The sequence below is a fragment of the Neovison vison genome, chromosome 2 (assembly GCF_020171115.1).
Source record: "Neovison vison isolate M4711 chromosome 2, ASM_NN_V1, whole genome shotgun sequence".
NCBI classification, from domain to species: Eukaryota; Metazoa; Chordata; class Mammalia; order Carnivora; family Mustelidae; genus Neogale; species Neogale vison.
Window position 1 is genome coordinate 19,854,447 of NC_058092.1, and position 22,005 is coordinate 19,876,451.

General features: G+C 43.6%; 1 protein-coding gene across 4 annotated transcripts in view; it reads left to right on the top strand.

Moving 5' to 3' along the window:
- ARID1A (AT-rich interaction domain 1A) overlaps positions 1–22,005 on the top strand; it is a 69,676-nt gene that overhangs the window by 13,852 nt on the left and 33,819 nt on the right. For 3 of the 4 annotated variants that reach the window (XM_044237515.1, XM_044237511.1, XM_044237512.1), the window contains exons 2-4: positions 12,062–12,274; positions 13,624–14,076; positions 15,321–15,428. In XM_044237515.1, coding sequence (XP_044093450.1) covers positions 12,074–12,274; positions 13,624–14,076; positions 15,321–15,428 — 762 coding nt within the window. In that variant the 5' untranslated portion in view covers positions 12,062–12,073. Of the gene's footprint in view, positions 1–1,496; positions 1,809–12,061; positions 12,275–13,623; positions 14,077–15,320; positions 15,429–22,005 lie in introns of those variants that run through there. The other variant, XM_044237513.1, reaches the window with a different exon arrangement.

The following is a 22,005-nucleotide window of genomic DNA, read 5'->3' on the forward strand; positions in this document are numbered from 1 at the left end:
AGCAAATAAAGAGGAGAGACAACTAAACTTCAGAAAAGATAGCTAGTAGCTTTGGTCTGGCCCAGGCATATTTCTGGTGTAACTGACGGAACCAGCCAGGGTCTCCTGTACACATTTGTGTCAACAGTGGTGTAGAGGAGGTTGGTACCAATGTGCTTTTGGAGCTTTGAAAAGAACTGGAGAATTTACAGGACTGTATGGCTTTTCATTCAGGGAATTGCTGACCTTAAAAAAAGCCTGAGGATTTAAGAGGCATCTATAATCTTAATAAGGTTGGCTGTGCCCTGGGCCATTCTTTAACTTATTTGATTGTGCCTGTTAGAGTTCAGAGTGGATTTCGGGGGACGAGGAGAAAGACTGGCATTTTTGGAAAGTGGTCCAAGGCAGCCCTAGGAATTAAAAACAGTGGCATTGCTGCTTCACAGTGTCTTTACAGGACTTGATTGGATTGATGACAAACGGAATCTCCGACTGCATGTAAATCAAGTTCCTACAGCTCAGTGATGTGTCACAGATACCTTTTTTAGTACAGAAGGAGAAATTTTGGCAGGATGTAGAACTGTGCACTTAGAGAAATTTAGGATCTTTTTATATAACCCATGCAAGACCAGTCCAAGTTTGGAATTACAGATAAAATAAAAGGAGTGGGGGAAAATGAGAGCTTCTTAAAGAGAAAGCAAATGAGGCCTTAAAAGTTTTGCGACTATGAGCAGTTTTTGCCTTTGCCTTTTTTGTTTGTTTTTAAGCAGTTATCTGCAAAGCAGTTTAATATGGAAGAAGGAAGAATATTTCAGAAACTAGGTCAGAAGAAGTAAGCATGATTTAGAAGTGTTGTCTTTATTGAAAAGTTGCTATGTGCCCTCCTGGGTGAAGCTGTGTTTGTAAGGTTACATGACCCTTGACTCTTTTTGTATTCCTTACGTGTACTGTATCACTTCATGATAAGGGACAAGTAAGCAGGGCAGAAACTGTCTTAAAAACCGTGCCACTCCGTAGGGCTTGTGGTCCATCCACACTAAGGTCCTTTTCCTAATAGAAACACCAAAGAATGGTTTGTGGGAGGAAGTACCTTTTCCTGGTGTCAACCCAGATCACCTCATGTGGGTAGCAAGGTCTGTACATTGTTTTTAATTATCGAGCGCAGTACTGGGATGCGACATCCCAACCTGTCTTTCTTGCATACCATCAGGATTTCCTAGACTTTGATCCTATTCCCCATTTCTCAGGAATTTGGGGGGATAATAACTTTTTAGCTCACTTAATTGCCCAATCCTGTTATGGACTTACTTGCCAATGTAAGAAGTCTATGGCAGAACTTTTTTTTTTGGAAAACCTGTGAGTACCTACCTTCCATTTGCAGGTTGCTTACAGTAATGCAACAAATACTTACTGAGCTTCTACAATGTATCAGTTACTGTGTTGTGAACATAGGATTCATAATTTCTGCTTCCGTGGAGTACTTTCTAGTGGGGAAAGATGTAAGTAAGTAATTACAAATAACCATTATGAAGTTGTAATAAATGCGCTGGAGGAGAAGTACGACCTTCAGTAAATTATCTTCTGACTATTTTTTAAAGTAAATTTTATATATGATTACCTTGGCTACTGGGTGGCTTTGTAATGCTGGGCTCTTGGGATGGGTACTGGTCAGTTCTGATTCCCTTTCCCTTCACTGCTCCAGGGTCAAGTGTTACAGGAAATTCTCCATCTAAGATTGGACTTGTAATGGGCTAGAGTCCATTGTTTCTCATCGAGGCTCTTCTTTGTGTGGAGATGCATTGCAGGACATTTGGCATCCTGCTCCCCAGGTAATAAATGCCAGTAGCACCACAGAGTTGATGTGATAACAACAAAAAAAAACAACAACAACAACAACAACAAAAAAAACAACCAACAAAAAAGGCACTCTAATACATTTATTTCCAAACACTTCTCAGGGGATTAGTATTGTTCTGGTTGAAAACTATTGGGCTTTACTGTCAGGATTCTTGGGAGGAGATTCCTTGGGATTCCTTTGGGAGAACAGACTGAAAGTAGATAGAGCTTGAAAACTGGACTGAGCAACCCTTTCGATGTCTGACTTGTGGTGTTCTTGATTTTTAAGCAGGTTGTTTGAAACTGCTTACAACCCATTCTGCTTTTTCTCTCATTGAGGGTAAAGGAAAGTAAAGTCTGTATGTGTAGTTTATGAACCTGTATGTTTAACAAGCATTTCACATATTTAATCATTTCAATTGTCTTATATCTTTGTTAGACAGTTTTTAATCCCCCTGTTTTACAGATGATTCTGGTGCAAGGGAAGTGACTTGCTCAATGTAGTATCAAAGCCTGTGCTTTTTTCCCTCTTTTTTTAAAAAGCATAACCTTAGTTTATTTGTTAGCTGACCTCTAATTGACCACTTTGGGTTTCTGGTCTTGAGTGTATAGGACCAGACCTTAAGTGTTCTAGTTGGTAAGCTTTGTTTCTAGAAATCTGGGACTTGTGCAGGATGATAATAGCTAACATTTTGGGTGTAGAGGATATAACAGTCAATGAAACACACTTTATACTTCTAGTATCTCTAGACATATACCCACGAGCTTATATATTTTAGTCTAAGATACAGACATTAAACAAGGTAAATAGTAAACCATAGAGTATTCTAATGATACATGCTTGGGAGAACAGTTAATCAGGGACCAGGTCTAAGAGCTGTGCAGGATTGAGATACTGGATGGGTTTACCCGGGAAGGCCACGTTAAAGTGTTGTTTGATGTGGAAGAGAGCTATACTAATACTGGAAGGAAGAAAGTGTATTTCTGGTGGAGAGGTTGGTGAGGCCGCAGCATGTCCAGTTGGTTTGAAGAAGAGGGTCTTGTTTTAATGTATTAAGTCGTTCATTCAGCCCCGATGGTGCTACTACTATTGTCTCTGCTCTCTTGATGCAGAAACTGAGGGACAGAGAAGTTGAAGGCCTTGCAAGGGCAGAGCTCTTAACCATTGTGTAGGACTGGCCACCCAGGGCCAAAGCATTTCCTCTGCATGAAGGAGGTTAGGAATTAACAAGGCCTCTAGAATTTCACTTTCTCTTCCACAGTCCCCTTTCCTTTCCTACTTTTAAAGAAGGAAAGTTGCTTTACACACACATCTTCACTGTCCTGGAATACAGAATGTGAGCAGCATAAGTATATAGTATGTTAGTGATCCGTGTTTAGGTGAACAAGACAACGCAGGGACTCAGTATATGAATTTCGGAAAGCTTGGTTTTGACTGAGACTGCTGCTTATTTAGGAATCTGGGAGTCTGAGGTGCATTCCTGGTGGTTTCTCTATTGGCCAGGCACTGCCCTCTAAAGACCATTGTTTGGCTAAGGAAAACTGAACATGCATCTCAGCTCTAGAGTCACTTGGTACTAGAGATGGGAGGAGTTTGGGAAAGAGGGCATTGTAGCCCGAATGCTCCCAGACTTGACAGGAGAATTGCCTAAGGAGATTCCTGGCCCTCTCCCAGAGCTGCTATTCTAATCTGGAGGGCTGGATTCCATTGTGTTGCTGAGGACGTTAAGGTACAACCTGGCTAGTGCTTTGCCCATCCCCCCCAACCCTAGCCCACCCCAGGGAACTGGTCAGAGAGCTGGGATGGGAACCCAAGTGTCTTCTCAGTCTAGTACTTTACACCATGTTATGCTGCTGCCTTATTCTTGAGATTAAAAAGTTGTTAAGGAGGGGATGTTTAATTTTATCAAATGGCATTTCAGTTCCTGTTTAATCATCTTCTTGGGGACTTAACTTTTTAAAACCTGGGATTGAAGCAGTACCTACCGAGGAATTCTTTCTCAAGAAGTTGTGTGGTTTCCTCAGAGGCTTTGGTAATTCGTTAGAAATGGGAGAGATTGGTTAGCTAAATTTGGTCTTTGAAAAAAGTGCTCCTCATCATTTTCGGAAGAGCATTTTCTTTGTGAAAGGTGGCTAATGAAAGTGTGCTGGTTAAGAAGGACTCATAGTTTGTTGTTCATTAGTTTGGTGCTGTTGCTGCACTATTTGAAGGGCTCTTTCTGGAACCAAAGAAGAAATAAAATACAGCCACCTGGTTGTGGTTTTTCTGGCATGCCTCTTCTGGGTGGACAGCTGTGAGGTGGTTATTACAGTTGGCTCTCATAATCTGTTTGAGTTTTGCTGGATGATTCAGTGACTCTTACCCCTTTGGTCTCTTTTCTACCCTTCATAAGTTTTCTGTGATCATCTGACCTAGAAGGAGGGAGCACAGTAGCCTACAATCTCTGAGCCAGGGAGAGAAGCCCCTTGTTCTCTGTCACTTTTAGAGACAGAGTATGGATTGGAAGATCAAGTCTGATGTCTGGTTGTAGCCCTTCCTAGACGTTTGGTCAGGCTGGTGCTTCAGGTGGTGGCTGTGAAATGAGTTCTTAGTCTGCAGAAAGGAACGTGCCCTAATCTCCTAGAACTATTTCTGTAAACAGAGTAGGGTTGATAGAACTTTTCATTGAATTTGGGTTTTTTTTTTAAAGATTGTATGTATGTACGTATGTATTTGAGAGAGAGCACAAGTGGTCAGAGGGAGAGGGAGAAACAGATTCCCCGATGAGCAGGGAGCCCGGGAGCCCAATGCAGGACTCGAGTCATGACCCAAGCCAAAGGCAGACACTTAACTGATTGAGCCACCTAGGCACCCCTGAGTTTGGATTTTTAACACCTTCTTTTCTTTTTTTTAAGATTTTATTTATTTATTTGACGGAGATGGAGAGAGGGACCACAGGCAGGGGGAGTGGGAGAGAGAGAAGCAGGCTGTCCACTGAGCAGGGAGCCCAATGCGGGGTTCTATACCAGGACCCCAGGATCATGACCTGAGCTGAAGGCAGAAGCTTAACAACTGCGCCATCCAGGTGTCCTGAGTTTGGATTTCTGAATTTATATTCTATTTGGACACTTAACAGAATTTTGAAAGTTTTTTTTTTTTTTTTAAATCTCTTTGGAGAGGGGCACCTGGGTCACTCTGTGTCAAATAAATAAATAAAATCTTTAAAAAAAAATCTCTTTGGAGAGGTAGTTGTTGTATATACTAGTCTCACCATAGGCAGATGACCAGTTCATTTAGTAGTTGGATGAACTAGCACTAGAATGTTTTCTATCTCTTGTAGAAAATTTGGGGTATGATTCTTAGGTTAAGAAGGATAAGAATCTTGGGCTTAGTGGATTTAATTTCCTAGGTCAAGTGTTGGTATGTCTGAAGAGGTATTTTTCTTTTCCTATCATCAGTTTAGCTTCAGAAAATCTTAAATAATGTCTCTCGTGAGACCAGATAGGAGGTTAAGGAATGTCTTATTGTTGTCCTAGGTCATAAACAGTAGGGAAACCTGACTGTTTAAAATCCAAAACAGAATGAAGGGAGTCTCTTTATTTTAAGAGGCAGAGTGTGGGGATGGAACTAAACAAGCAGGTTTCTGGGCAGTTTCTCTTCAGTTCAGGTAGGGGTCCTTGACCAATTTTCAAAGCTATGAGATACTGGAAGAGTAAGAAGAGAATGAGGAGGCTTTGGATACAGAGTCTGTGTGGCTGGGGAAGAGGGCACAATGAGAATGATTTATTCTGGTTAGCTGCAGTGTACCAGGGTATAAAGGGTGATTCTTTTTAGGGGAGTCTATTCTGTCCATCCTGGGATCCCAGTGGAGCCACGTGGAGCTTGGGGGAAGCTGAAAGCGTTGATTGGGAGAGGCCTTACCTTTTATATTTGTCCCTGGCTGGAATGCCCCTCAACAGGGGAGGGTCCTGAACGGGAACTGGATCAACAGCTGCCGCCTGTCCCTGTGATCACAGGAAGCCGAGGCCGGGTGCCTTTGTATGGGAGCTCCGCAGCCAGACAATAGTTTGTGCTGGCGGGGCCATGTGGCGAGTCACGTGACCCGGGGCTGTTTTCTGCCGGGGTCCTTACCCATCTGTTCTCTCGGCTCTTTCTGGGTTATCAGGCGCCAGTCCAAGTCCTCCCAGGCAGCCAGCTTCATGGCCAGAGATTACGAGCACTAACCTTCCTGGCAGGGGCGGTGTGGCTTCGCGTTTATGCAGATTAGCCATGTGTTTCTCACTTCAAGGCGTTCCACAGGAAAAGCCTTTTCCTGTGTTTGGCTCTCAGTGGGCGGTTCCCAGCTTACTGTACTGGGACTCGGCGAGCAGCAGGCATGCACGGGAGGGATCACAGTACACTGGCCCCCTCCCATTCCACCTCCAGTGCTACGTCACCACAACACAACCGCTCGCGCTCTCATACTGTTGGTGTCATTCATTCGGTGCCAAGATTGCTTTAAAAAATTCCCTTGGCCCCAGTTCAAACAGGAGTACAGCTGGGATGTGTTAGATTTTAGGCAGTCTGCCCTCAATTTGAGATGAGTTATAAATAGCAGTGCCGACTTCCTTAACTACCGCTCTCTGAGGTAAAATGCAGGTTAATTACTGTGGGAATCAATTAGGGGGTTCTTTCGGTTAAAGAGCCAGGGATGCTTTTTTTTATTGTTATTATTAAAAGTCATACAACAAATCTGGCCAGGAATGAATTGAAAGCACAAGGAGTAAGGAATAATATTTAGATGTCCAAATTCCAGGTTATGGCACGAAGTTTATACTGGCCCCAGCTATTTGTCGTTTAGGATGACAGAACAAGTGGTAGTCAAGACTTCTGCATTCTGATGGGCAGCTTTTCCGCAGCCCCGGCCCATCCCTTTCTACTCCTGTTCTTGCCAATCTTTGGGTACCAAGTCTGGCTCCTTAGGTTCGCCTGCCGCCTGATCACATCCTTTCTGTATCTTCGGATTGAGACTGAAGCCTGGAGCTTTTGGACTTTTATTTCAAGAAAATTAAGTTGATCTTTCTTTGGTGCCACAGGAACATGGTGTGATACATTTTGGTGAATAGTATCTTTCTGCTTGGAAGTTTGAAGGAGGGGGCCTTGGGGGCGATCTTCCCTGCTCTCTTCACAGTCAGTCATGGTCAGGAGTTGGAGAATTTTGAAGTCCAGTTTCTTCTATCTCAGCATCCCTGAGGGTTGTTATGGCTTTTCTTGGTGCTGAGGGTTGTTATGGCTTTTCTTGGTGCAATAAGAAGTTGTCAGGGATTCCATTAGCCCACTGGTCTGGAGGGGCATGTAATTACTTTTGCCTGGATTGGGGGACTCTCTGCGAATGGTTAGTCTACAAGCTGTTCTGACTATATTCAGAGGGTCCAGCCTACTAGGCATCTTTGCCTTTGATGCCCCTCAACTGCATCTTTTGATGCATTTTATTTGGCAGGCGGTTTGTAACATGGCCAGTGATCTGGAAAGAGATAAGCGGTGGATGGAGATGGATTTTTTTTTTCTTACGGTTCTTCCCCCTTTTTTATTTTTATTTTTTATGAATACAGGAGAGTATATATAGCAAGGGGCCCAACTTCCCTGATCAAGGGGGCATCATTTTCTTCTCATTTATGTGTCTTTGTGGCAGAGCCTTTGCTTTCGAAGTATAATCACAGTAATCTACTCCTGTGGTTTCCCATTGAAAGGATTTCCTCTCCATCATTTCCAGAGTGGAATCTCTGGCTCTTTGCAGCCAGAGTTTGGTGTTTCCCCATTCCCTGCCTCTTCCTTGATGCCTGCAGACTGCTGATACTGGCTTTTCTGTCTTGCATGTAGTAGGGATTTTTCTGGCTTGAAATTGCTATTTTCCAATAAAGCTGATTAGTGATGATTTAAGGCCCCTTCTCTATTATGAGAGATTGTAAGATGGCATTTCATCTATAACTGCAAATCGCAAATCTTTCACAATGGTTTGAAATGTCAGAAGTGTGAGTTAGGTCTCAACTTACCTCCCCTTCTGATATAAGCGGATGTTTAGCTTTGACATGAGACCAGAGTTATCGGATTGTTTGAACTGAATATGTTTTAATTTGCAAAGCTGCATATTCTGTTGATTATAAACCTTTGGTGAGGGGAGGGGGTCAGAAATCTGATGTTCAGGAGGGGCAATGTCTAAATTTTATTTTTAGAATAAGGATTTATTTGATTTGCATTAATTTTTGGTCGGCAAAGATTTCCTAAAGTTGATGGAAGAATCCTTGAAACCTTTATTAACTAGGCCCCTCTAAGTACCTGTCCTCCACTGGGAGTACAGGTCCCTAGATAGGAGGGAGAAAGAGATAACTTGCTTTTAGCCTTTTGTTTCTAAGCTGTGTTTGGGGATGCCTTTGCAGTTTGAGGTCTCTCTGGTACAGCATGGCACATAAGATTCTTCTCAAAAGTGCTGCTTCTTCCCTGGCTGTTTGTTCTACCCTGCCCTCTTTTTTCTTTCGGTTTAATCCACATTTTTTTTTCCTCTTCCCTCAAAGTCATAACCTGGTTTAGGGTGTGCCCCTGGCCTATGGCTAGATGGTTTGATCTGGGCTTTCCTCCCCATAGTATCCCCTACCTACTTCTTACAGTAGGGCAGCCTGGCACATTGAAGTTACTGGGCCCTAGCTCTGCACCTGCTTTCTGTAGCAGGGAGTGGAGGGGGAGGACTTTGAAGGTGATCTCTGGCTTCCTAGAACAGTCCTTCCCCTCCCCCCAAGATTTTATTTATTTATTTCACAGATCACAAGCAGGCAGAGAGGCTGGTGGGGGGGGGGTCGGGGGAGGAGCAGGGAGGGGAGCAGGCTCCCTGCTGAGCAGAGAGCCTGATTCAATTGGGGGCTTGATCCCAGGGCCCTGAGATCATGACCCGAGCCGAAGGCAGAGGCTTAACCCACTGAGCCACCCAGGTGCCCCCCTAGAATATAGTCTTGACGGATGCAGTCAACTGGACAACTAAGTGCCAAATCTTAGGATTCTGAATTTACTATAGGAAGTTTAGATATATAAGAGATCAGAGTGTGCTGAAGAATGGGAAGTGCCTTTATGATGAAGGGTTGGGTTTCTGCTAGTGGAAGCTGTTGTGGACAGGAGGGCAGGGCAGGATACCACTGTGTGGAGCTGGGCATGCCCCTGTGTGGGTTGAGTCTGAAGAGTATAGAACTACAGCACATTGTGGACTTCAGAGCCAGGCAGAAGCACTGTTAATCGTTATTGATAATAGCTACTATTTATTAGGCATTTAAATGGTACTGTGTGTAGTGTGTTATGTACATTTTTTTAAAGATTGATTTATTTATTGAGAGAGATATTAATTTGGGGGGAGGTGTAGGGGGAGAGAGAGAGGGAGAGGCCAAGGCAAGGCTGCATCTCACAACCCTGAGATCATGACCTGATGAAACCAAGAGTCGGATGCTTAACCAGCTGAGCCACTCAGGCGCTCCAAGTTATGTGCATTTTAGGTGAAAAATTTTTCACTGTTTAGATGGACTTATGCTCAAGATTAGACAGTGATAGAGTTAGGATTTGAACCAAGTCTATAGACTTACACATTCTTTGTTCTTTCTGTGCAGTACTGTACAGGATGTAGACAGGAATTTTGGAGCCCTTGGTGAACAGGGAAAGAGGAAAATGATTTGTGAGCACTGCTCTAGAACTGTCAGTCCAGTATGATAGTCACTAGCTATAGGTGGTTATTTGAATTTAAATAAAAGTAAATAAAAATAATTCAGTTGCAGGCATCTGGATGGCTCAGTCAATTAAATGTCTGCCTTAGACTCAGGTCTTAATCCTGGGCTGGGATGGAGCCCACACTGGGCTCCCTGCTGAGCGGGAGTCTGCTTCTCCCTCTCCCTCTGCATCCCCCCTCCCCTCCCACTTGTGCTCTAGCTGCCTCTCTCTCACTCTCAAATGAGTAAGAAAATCTTTAAAAAAAATAATTCAGTTCCTCGTCATACTAGCCATATTTCAAGTACCTAAGTCACATGTCACAGAAAATTTTATTGGACAGTGTGTCTCCAGATCTCACTTACATTAGTGTACATTAGAATCATCCAAGGATCCTAAGGAGTGGAGGGAGTTGGGGAGAGACACAGGCATTCGTGCAGCCTCACAGAAAATTCTGATCTGTTGCCCTGGTTGATAAGTACTGCTCTAGAAGCTCCACAGTAACCATGGTAATAACTGCCCCACTTGTGTTGTGGGGAGACCTGGTCTGACAGAGATACCTAGAGTGGGCTGGTCTTTCAGTTGAGCAAGTGTAGTCTCCTCACCTGGGGGCCACATGGACAGCAGCTGCAGTTGGGGATGAGCTGAGGATCTGGTCACTATGTGTGGCATCGTGTGGCCATGTAAGCCCCTGAGCTCTTTGCAGGAGGGACTCATGATGTTTTGGCTTCATTGCTAGGTGTATCTGGGGAAGACCCCATGCTATTTTTTACTTACTAGTCCAGTTGTTAAATTTGAATTTCCTAAACAGCGCCAAAAGAATCCCCGTAGGTCCAAAATTAATGATTGAGATTTTATTGGAGTTTCTTATTACAGAGGCAGGACTTGGGCAAAAATTTGGTAGGTATGATTGTTGGAAACAGCACTTTAATAATATTGACATGTAGTAGTGATTTGGTATACGGTGTTACTGTGGTTCACTGTAGTCTAGAAACTTGAAGGGTACTTCCATCCTCACTGTTACCTTTTTAGCTGAGATTCTGCTGCAGCCTAAGAATTTTGCCTCTGCTTTTTTTCCTTTTGGTGTTTAGGAGGACAGTTTCTGTGGCTTTTTGTCTTACCATTTTCTGTATAACAGCTTGACTTTCCCCTCTATTATAAAACACTTAGGTAGTACTCTGTCCTCCAAAAAAGATATGTACAGATAACCAGTTATCTGAGTGTGCCTCCCTCCCCGTTTCTTAGAGGGCTTTTGTTGTTTTTTAAGGTCTTATCTACCTTAAATTATAGAACACTAATTATAGAAAAGCAGAAGAGGAAGGACCCCAGGTATAATCTAGATCAGTGGTTCTTCAAGTATGGCCCCTGAACCAGCAGCATCAACATCAGGGGGAACTATTACAAGTGCATAGCTTAGGCCTGACCCTGAACCTGTAGAGTCAGACACTCTGGGGGTGGGACTCATCAGCCTGTGTTTTAAAAAGCCCTCTAGGTGATTTTGATGCATTCTAAAGTTTGAGAACCACTGAATCCTTAATTTGAGAGCTAATGTTATACAGGCCCAGAGTGTTAATATCTATTCCCCATTCCCAATTTAAGATTCAGTTTTCAAGTTTTCTGTCAAGTCCAGGCCTACTCTTCAACTCTGGTGTATCTATTTAAGGTCTTTAATGACACACCCCACCCATCAGTATAGGTAGGCATCACTGGCTGGAAAACATGCTGGACTCTGTCCTATATATTAGCTACAATAGGATAGAGTTATGTCAGAAAGTGAATGAGCTGATTGAACCTATTGTCCCACATAGAGCTGAAAGAAAGCCATGTTAGTAGCCAAATACTTGTGAAGTATACTTTAAGCTTCCATTATTGGTGTACCTGTATATCTTGTCCTTTAAGGAGATAAAAATTCTATCCTTACACATTCAAACCTTTGAATATTAAAGGAGATGAAGTTTTCAGTTGAGATGGCCAAGGCTCCAAATTCAGAGTCAACAGCTGTAACTTAGCCATGTTACCCATTGAGAAGAAAGCATAAACGTAATTGCTTGTGCCTTAGTGTAAACAAGCTACAGACATGCAAGAAGAAAGATTCCACCATTTAAAGAATGGAAGCATCTAGATACTTAAGTATTTGAATCCCCAACCACAGTATTGAAGCATTAGTTTCGATAGTGTTGAACAAGATGATGGCAGAGCTTAGCAACACTGTCCTCTTGCAACTGAAAGGTCTTTGTTCTGATTTTCTGCACCAGAGGGTGCATATATTCATTGGTTCACACCTGGCCTGTTCCTTGGATCTCAGGTAGTGCCACAGTCACAAAGTAGTGCATAGCTTTCATAGTGGTATTTTCATTTCACATAGGGTAAAACCAAGGTTATGAGGAAGGCTAAATGACTTGCCCGAGGATTACTGGGTCTGTACCACTACTTTTTCACAATAACTGTTTTCCTATGTGGCATACAGACCTGTACGCTTGTGTTTATGATCATATTGGCCAGAGGCTATCAAAGCTTCAGGTTAATGAAATGCTTTTTATTTTGTAGCCATCCAGTCCAATGGATCAGATGGGCAAGATGAGACCTCAGCCATATGGCGGGACTAACCCATACTCGCAACAACAGGGACCTTCATCAGGACCGCAGCAAGGACATGGGTACCCAGGGCAGCCATATGGGTCCCAGACCCCGCAGCGGTACCCAATGGCCATGCAGGGCCGGGCGCAGAGTGCCATGGGCGGCCTCTCTTATGCACAGCAGGTAGATGGTGACTCCAATTACCTTAACCCTTATTGCTGTCCATGATCTGGTCTTGAGCTGTAGACTCAGAATGAGTCTTTGGCATCTAAACCTCTCAACAGCAGCATAGGCCAGTGGGCTCAGTTGTCTACAGTATGCTGCTTATAAGGCCAAGGTTGTGGGCATCATCCCATGTGTGCTCAAAGAAAAGCTGTTCGCCGGCCATAGGCGGTTACCTGTGTCATCTGTGTCCTTTGACCTGGCTGGCCTGCTTGTACCAACCACTGAATAGTGATCTCCAAAGGATGTGGGGGAAAAAAGGCAGGGGCTGGGCACCTGTCCACTGTAATCAGGAAAATCATCTCATGCCTTGTGCCCTGGGAATGGAAAAGGCCCTTCGTGTTTGCAAAGGCCTTCGACATATAGGTGTCTCATTCAAAAGGAAAGATTAGGAGGGACTGGGAATAGAAGAAAAAGGGAAGACTGAACGGTAGCGATGCTAACAGTGCTGTTAAAAATGTTAAGGTTTCCCTTGTTTCCTTTTGTCTGGCCATCTGCACCATTATCTATTGTCATTTTTTGTTTTGACAGCATTTCCTATTGTTTATATTTGAGTAATACTCATACTGAAAATGGTGATGGACAGAATATAAAACCTAACTTTACTTCTAAGACATTAAAGCAAAGTAGCTCTTTAAATATGGAAAATAGAATAATGTCACTCTGGGGTTTGTTTGTTTGTTTTGGGGGCTTGTTTGTTGTTTTTGTTTTTCCGGTGAGCAGATGGAGGAAAGATGGATGGGTATTACGGGGTTGGTTGTTTTTTTGTTTTGCCTTCTTACCATATATACCCCCAGTGCCTAGAATTGAGCCTGGTACAATCAAGCAAGTAGGCTCTTACATATTTTTTGAATGAAAACTGAATGAAAAAGAGAACCAGAGTAGCTTAATGATTTGCACACTGTCTGGGCTATTAAACCCGGCGTTTTTAGTCAGCTGAGCCAGGCTGCTGCTGACCATTCGTTGTGGTGAGGATACAGGTTCCGAGCACTTACAAAACAGTTTAGGCTGTGATAAAGAAGAGGTTCTCTGATGAAAACGGCTGCTCTCAAAGTCTTAAAAGTTGCCCAGATATTAGTGTCAATTTTCTGTAGACAAATGCAATCCACTTGTAAACAAACCAACTAGTAACCCAGCTGGGCTGTCCTTCTGGCTCTGTTTAGAGAGGGATGGTAGGAAAAACCATGGGCCTTCTAAGTGGGAGGCTGGGCTTGCCTATTTCCTATACCCATCCTCAAGCTGTAGTCAGATAGAATACCTTTCTTCATCCAGAAGAGTCTATGCTAAAAGTATCCTTTCCTTTCCTACAGATTCCTCCTTATGGACAACAAGGCCCCAGTGGGTATGGTCAGCAGGGCCAGACTCCATATTACAACCAGCAAAGTCCTCACCCCCAGCAGCAGCAGCCACCGTACTCCCAGCAGCCACCGTCCCAGAATCCTCACGCCCAGCCTTCCTATCAGCAGCAGCCGCAATCTCAGCCACCACAGCTCCAGGCTTCCCAGCCTCCCTACTCCCAGCAGCCATCCCAGCCTCCACATCAGCAGTCCCCAACTCCATACCCCTCCCAGCAGTCCACCACCCAGCAGCACCCCCAGAGCCAGCCCCCTTACTCACAGCCGCAGGCACAGTCTCCCTACCAGCAGCAGCCACCTCAGCAGCCAGCCTCCTCGACGCTCTCCCAGCAGGCTGCGTACCCTCAGCCCCAGTCTCAGCAGGCGCAGCAAACTGCCTATTCCCAGCAGCGCTTCCCTCCACCACAGGTAAGGTGCCCCTGCCTCTCGCCCTTGCCTGCGTGTGACCACAGACAGCTTGGGGCTTGGTGTCGGGAGAACTTTGCCATACAAATTATTCTCTCATGTGCACTTAAAAACCAATTAAACTCTGGGTAAACATGTTAACTGGATTGATTGAACTAATAAAGGCATAACCTTCTTAACTCCATAAAAACCTGTGGCTCTTCTTACTGATGAAGAAATAGGGCAATGGGAAGTTGCATAGACTGATAAGAAATTAAAGATAACGGGACTGGTTTTGTTTTGTTTTGTTTTGTTTTGTTTTGTTTTTATAAACTAGCATTCAGAACTGAGCATCCAAGTGAGTTTGGTTCTTTTTGAAAAGTCCCAAAAGCCTTTGGGAGGCTGTACTGTACGTTCATTCCAGCCGCCGTTACATTCTGCCATTGCTTAGGATAGTTTGGACCCCTTCATGTGAAGTTGCCATCAGAGCTGCGCATTCTTAGAACATTCTTTAGAACAGTCTCAGTGGTGGCAAGTTTGATTTGTTGAAGGTGGGTTTGATTTTAGGAAATAGCTAAAATTCCTTTGTAGCCATGTCTGTGAGCAAGGTAGGTGATAAAGCCTAAAAATGACAATTTGGGCTTTATTATTTTAAGAGCAAAAAAGAGGAGCTGTGACCAGATGACAGGTCCACTAAAGATTCTGTGCATTGATGGCAGTATTGGAATAAATATCTCATCCCAAGGCAGTTTCATTTTGAAGGAAGCAGTACTCGTTTTATTGTAGAGGTTCTAGCGTGAGTTTTTTTTTTAATTAATTGGTTTCATTCCTTGATAGATTATAAAAAACCTTGTAGTTAGCTGTACTTCAGCGTTTAACCCCAAGGAATAGCTGTCTGTGCCGATAAATGGTCAGCAGTGCTGTTCAGAGTCTTAAATGCACTGTTGACATTCTTTTTTTCCTTCTAATTAAACCAACTTTATTGTTAAGTTTTTATTTTAATTCCAGTTAGTTTACGTACAGTGTCATATTAGTTTCAAGTGTACAGTGTATTGAACCCTTCCATACATCACCTGGTGCTCGCTGACCTTCCTGTCTTAAGAGCCACACCTTGTATTTTTCTGCCTTCAGAGAATATCATGGGTAGTTGGGCAGTCTTGGTCCCGCCTGCCCTCTGGGAGACACTTCCATAGCCCTTTCACCATGAAGCAAGCTTGCCTGGTTTACCAATACCAGGCCTTCACAGCATTTTGTTTTTCTTATTTTAGGAGTTATCTCAAGATTCATTTGGGTCTCAGGCATCCTCAGCCCCCTCCAGTAAGGGAGGGCAAGAAGATATGAACCTGAGTCTTCAGTCAAGACCCTCAAGCTTGCCTGTGAGTATTCTTGCCAACCTCTAACAGATGATGGGGCAGAGAAGAAAGCAAAGAAAACTAGTTTCTGGTTGGATGTTTTGGTGGTATGACCTAAATAAACAATTAGCTATTCCTTGAATTCAGGTTGAAAATTCTAAGTAGGAATTTATGGACTGATCTTGTGGAATATCTGTTTTGGCTGGCTGCCTGGGGAATAGGTTTGGTGATCTCTATTTAGAGTTTTCTGGTTTTGTGTTTTTTATTTTTTTAAAATCTTGGGCCCTGAGGCATGAACCAGGTAAGGGACAGAGAAGATGAAGATATTGGAAGCACTGTTCACTCTCTCTCAAAGTTGAGAGAGGTTTCAGGGTTGTTTTGACCTTATTTTTGAGGGTTTAATTTTTAGGTTTTTGTCTTAGTATTTAGCTAGGAAGTACGAGCTGGGGTGCATTTAGCTTGGATGGTCCCTTTGAGCATGGGCTGAGTAAAAGCAGTTTTTCTGGTTGTTTTGTGTGAATAGGTGCTTTTGTCTAGTAGAGTGCTTGGTGCCCAGATGCTTGATTGCTGTTTATGGATGAACTGATAGTATCCTGAGAAAGGCAGTACAGTCTGCTGATGAAGAGCTTGGGCTCTAGAGCCGGAGCTCCTGGATCTGCATTTTGACCCAGCCACTAACTCTGTACCCTTGGGCAAGTCACTTAACCTTCTCCTGCCTTTGTTTTTGCATCTGTAAAATGATCCTATCATGGAGTGGTTGCTAACATGAGATAGGTTAAAGTAGAGTGCTCAGGCATTGTGGGCACTCCCTAAATGTCAGAGATTCTCATTATCATCTCAGAGGACATAGGGACTCTACTTGATACCTGAGAGACTGCACCAAATAGTTAAAAGTAGACTGGTTCTGGGAACACTTACCCCTCGTCTTAGCTCTGGTACTATGTGCAGGCCAGTCACACAGGTTCTGAAAATTAATCTCCTGGGCACGGGAATAAAATGGGCTGCTCTAAAATCTAGTAAGACCATTGGTAGACAAACCCTCCATTATAAATCCTGCTTCGGTTAGTAAATAGAAATTCAGCCACACATGTCTAGATAAAAAAACGTCTTTAGAAATTTTGATTCTACTCTGATTTGAAGCCTACCTCTTCAGTTTTTCTGACTTGGGAGAAAATGGTCTCTGGATCTTTAAGGAATAAGTAGGAGGCAGGAACTCTCTTCATCATGAAGCCTCCCCTGACTTCCCCTGAAGATCTCTGAGCCATAACCTGCGTGGGGAAAGGTCTCCGGATTCCCTCGGTACCTATTGTGCAGGCATCCCGGGCCACAAGCGTAGCCACTGTCACGTGGGCCCCAAGACTGTGGACTTTCTCTGTTGAGGAATTAGGTGAGGATGTGTCTGGATAAGGCAATCCCTCTTTGTTCCCTTTTCATTAAGGACTGTTGCAATCCTTTTCTGCATCCCAGACCTCACTGGAATGTGTTTTTTAACCTGATTGAGTCAGAAGTGTGTACCTACTCCCTCCTCATCTGTGGTCTGTAGCTTACCGAATCTGAGTGAGGTGCTACTGTGGCAAGAAACTGAATCAGTGGATTTTTGCCATTGCTTTAAGTTGCTCCCTGAAAAGCAGAAAGTTTCTGCTTGCTCCTGGTAATCTTCCAGTGGAACTGTGTCATTTTTCAGTCCTGAGAAGCCTAGCGTACAAACAGGGTTAAGAGCCTTGTACCGTCACATCCAGAGCTTCTGATTTGACCTGCCGAAGTGAGGGCACTGGCAGCTTCGTGGGCCCAGGGGAGGATTGTTCCTGGGCAGCCTATCACAAGGAGCCTTCCCAAGCTCAGGCTTCTCCTATAGATTCATCCAAATGGGTCATTTGCTCTGTGGTAGAAGCTCTATGTGGGAGGTGAGTTGGCTGGGTTATTGGCATCTTGTTTGTTGAATTGCTTTTTATCCCTCTGCTATTTGGACTAAGAAACAAAAGGTGGTTATTCTTTGAAATTTTGGTTTGATGCCAGATTTGCCTAGCCAGGCTGGGAAATGGTCACATTTGAAGAAAGGAGAAGTCAGGATTCCCTAGAAAGGGCCCACTCTTTCCCGAAGCAGTTGTGTCAAGGGATCCCGAGGTTTGCCACTGTGCTCCTTCTCTCAGCGGGTGTTCATGAGGCGCCTCTTGGTGTTGGGCTCCAGAACGGAAGCTGGGCTGACTGGAGGGCAGCCTCTCCAGTTCTCCACGTCCTCCTCTTTGCTCATTCATCTTACCACATAGCCCTAAAGGCTTTATGATTGTGACCCTTGATGTAAAGACTCATGGTTTCTGATCCTGATTATTACAAAAATTAGATTTTGAAGAGTTTTTGCTCTGCTGTTAATGCCAAACCATTTAGCTGCTATTATCCTGATTATGTTGTCCCTCTGTTTATAATCTTTCAATTGTTTTTCATTAATCTTAGAATAAAATCCAAAATCCTTAATATTATGTAGGCTGCCCCCTGCTTCTGATTTAGGTCTGGAATGAGGCCTGAGACTTTGCATTTGTAACAGATTCCTTGATGCCGCTGATGCTGCTGATGCTGTAGGCTAGGGATGGCACTTTGAGAACCTGTACTTCATCCTGTTTTGTCCTTTGCCTTGTTACTGACTTTGTCTCAGTTTTGTAAGGCTGCATGCTTTATTCTGCTTCCAGACCTCTGCACAGACCCTTCCCTTTGCCTGAGACACATTTCCTCCTAATTCCTCTAGTCATATTTCAGGCTACATCTTCAAGATTATTTATTCAGAAAACCCCTTCCTAATCAAATGTCAAAACTCAGCTTAAATAACTTCTTTGATGCCCTCATTGACTAAAGTCAGTTTTTATTTAAAAAACAAAAAAACTGCAATATTTAAGATACATTAAAAGGTATAAAGAGGGGTGCCACATGGGTGGCTCAGTGGGTTAAGCCTCTGCCTTCGGCTTGGGTCATGATCTCAGCGTCCTGGGATCGAGCCCCGCATCGGGCTCTCTGCTCAGCGGGGAACCTGCTTCCCCCCCCCCAACCCCCACCTGCTTCTCTGTCTGCTTGTGATCTCTCTGTCAAATAAATAAATAAAATCCTTTTTATTTTTTATTTTTTATTTTTTATTTTTTTAAAGGTGTAAAGAATGATTCAGGGCCTGAGGACCCACCTTTAGAAATCAAACCTTGCAGGATGCCTGGGTGGCTGGGTCATTAAGCGTCTGCCATCAGCTCAGGTCGTGATCTCAGGGTCCTGGGCTTGAGCCCCACATCAGGCTCCTTGCTCAGCAGGGAACCTGCTTCTTCCTCTCCCACTCCCCCAGCTTGTGTTCCCTCTCTCGCTATGTCTCTCTCTGTCAAATAAAGAAAAATAAAATCTTAAAAAAAAAATCAAACCTTGCTAACATAGGTAAAAGCACCTTATATGGCCCTCTGGGATCACTTCCCCATCCTTATACCAGGAGAAACACTATCCTGTATCTGAGGTTTCTTTGCTTTAGGTCACCAGAGCAATTTGCTGATACTTGGACACTTGGGTCTCTGTCACTTGATGGTAAGCTTCTGGAGAGCAGGCACTGTGTTACTGGCCTGTGTGCCCCTAACATCTATCACATGATGCCCCAGACCAGTGGTTCTCTACCTTGGCTACGTGTTAGAATTATCTGGGGAGTGAATGATCTTTAAAAACCAGTGGCTGGGGTTCACAGAGTTCTGACTTGTTTGGGGTTGACAGCAGTTGACCAGCTGTCCCTGGTGATTCTGATTTGTAGCCCTGGTGGAGGTCCACTAATCCAAACTGTGTCAGGTTCCTTTGCTAAAATAGACTGTCTTAACACCCGTGTTTTTTGTCAGTATTTATCTCAAGTATAATTTCAATTACTTACTTGACACAAGCTCAGTGAGGGCTGACAGTCTCTGTCTTGCTCATGGCCATCATAGTGCCTGGCATAAAGTAGGCGCCAGTTGAGGGAACGAATGAACCTGAGCAGTATGTATTACATTGTTCATTCAGAAAGTGTATGTCTGACAGGGGACAGCTTGACCATATTGTAAGATTGTTGTTTTCACTGCGAGGGAAAGACAAGTATCACAGCCTTTACGGGAAGGCCTAAACTCCATTTTAGAGGACAAATTAATTTATTTGTGCTTCCTGACAGTGTTTTTAGGAAGAAGTGAAGTTAGGGTTTGTCGTTTATCTTGTAAAATAGCTACTACTTCACCTTACGGTAAGAAGGTTTTTGTAAGGGATGGGTAAGCAAACCTCTAGGTGTTTCATTAAGTCTTAAATTTCCTTTAGTTTGGGGCAAAATCTTTAAGGGTCTCATCTGAAAATTAGTATCTGACTTTCGATTATAATCATTTCAGGGAATGACTTGGAGTTGCATCTTTAAAAGGTTCTGTTTAAATGATTCACCCAAGTGTATGTGGTTTCCCTAGAATAATGAATGCTTCCCAATTTTTTTCTTACTGGGGCACATTTGTAAATTTACATTATAGTCTGAAAGTGTACTTGGGATAGAGTTTCCATTCAGTGGTAGAAAATAGATACAGGATTGAAAGCCCAGATCTGGAAAGGTTAACTAGATCAGTGCTTCTCCAAACTTCAACATGCAGTGAGAATCATCTGGAGATTAATTAAAACACAGATTACTGACCTCTACCCAGAGAGATTCCAGTTCAGTAGGTGGGAATAAGAATTTGCATTTCTAGCAAGCACTCACATGGTGCTAAAGTTCCAAAAACCATATTTGAATAACAGTGGGTTTAGGTAGTAGTAGTCCTTTAACAAGGGAAGAAAAAAATCACAAGACTAGGAGGCCACAGTGGTAACTGAATAACAGTGGTGACTTACACTGTAGTGTAACTCTTGGTGATCTGGAGGGAAGGCCGTGGCTTGAAAATGGTAGAAGGAAAAGAAACTTGGGCAAAACAGACTGCCTGCAACCATGGCTCCAGTGTAGTCTCTTCCTGGGTAGGGCAGCCTTTGACTGCAGTACCACCCTGGGGGTTCTCTGTGTGGCACTCACTGGATTCCTTCCAGAAGTTGGTCAGCAAATCCCAGTCTACCTCAGAAATGGTTTTTGAATCTGGTTCCCCTTGTCCTACCCATTGCCTTTTTTTTTTTTTTTTTTTTTTTTTTCCTTGAAAGGACCCTGTTACCTCCTACCTAGTGTCTTGTCCCTGGCTGTTTAATTCCTTTTCCTTCCAAGTCTGTCCTCACCATAATCACCAGAGTACTCATCTTAAAAAATCAAATCCGGGGGCACCAGTCGGGTTAATGTCTGACTCTTGGTTTTGGGTCAGGTCATGATCTCAGGGATCTGGGATTGAGCCCTGCATCGATGTCAGGTTCCTCACTCAGTGGGGAGTCTGCTTATGTCTCTTTCTCTCTCTTTCTCTGACTCTCAAATAAATAAATAGATCTTTAAAAAAGAATTCTGGCACGTGAACATTACTGCTTTAAAAACCTGGCTACTTGTTGCCTATGGGTTTAAGCCCAAGTGTGACACAAGTTCTTTTGTGATCTGGAGGATAAGGATATTTAAAAAAACAAAACAAAACGCGCTGGTGGGGGGGCACCTGGATGGCTCAGTGGGTTAAAGCCTCTCTGCCTTTGGCTCAGGTAATGATCCCAGGGTCCTGGGATCGAGCCCTACATCTGGCTCTCTGCTCCTGGGGGAGCCTGCTTCCTCTTCTCTCTCTGCCTGTCTCTCTGCCTACTTGTGATCTCTGTCAAATAAATAAATAAAATATTAAAAATAAAAAAGTTTCCCATCCCTCCAGTGAAAGCTAGTACACTGTTTGCTGTGATATTCTGTGGAAGGCAGACAGGCATTAGACAAGGGTTAGACTTTGATGATTTCTGAGGTAGCCTGTGATTTGAATGTCACTTTGTTGCTGCCCTCAAGTAGTCTTCTTTGTTTATATAATAAAACAGAAGAATGTATTCCTGAATGTTACAATGGGTGCTTTCCTAGTTTGGGGAAGACAATGATCATTTATGTCTAAACAGTTGAGGAAAAACATGGCAGAAGTTTTAGAATGACCTAGATACGGACATACTTGGGTGGTTGGGAAGGAAAAGTATAGCCTGAGCACAGGCCAGGTGGAGGTGAGGTATAGTATAGATGATACTGGGGGACTAGTCAGGATCAGGCTTCTAGAGGATAGGGAGTAGCAGGAGGGAAAGCTGGATTATAGGGGTCAGGGCCCTGGTGGGCCAAGTAAGCCATTTAAATTTGATATTAGAGTCCTGCAGATAGGCTGTCCAGTAACATGATAAAATTAATGTTACAAAAAATAATCCATTCATGTATAAAGTGGTTTGAAAAGGGGAGAGCCTGGAAGCAAGGAGAGAAGTTAAACTATTGAAATAATTCTGGTGAGAGGTTTGGAGTTGTGCCCCCTCTGTCCCGTTTGCATAGCCAGCTAGTCCTGGTTCTGAGCTATGCAGGAAGGATTCTGTAGAACTGGGAGAAAGCGGGTAGAAAAATGTAATGATCTTGAAGAGGGGTGGGGAGAAAGAGATCTCATTGACAGAAATAGAAAGGTTAATAGGAAAACTCATTTTGGGGAACAGCTAAGTTCTGTGTAGTGGAATGTTT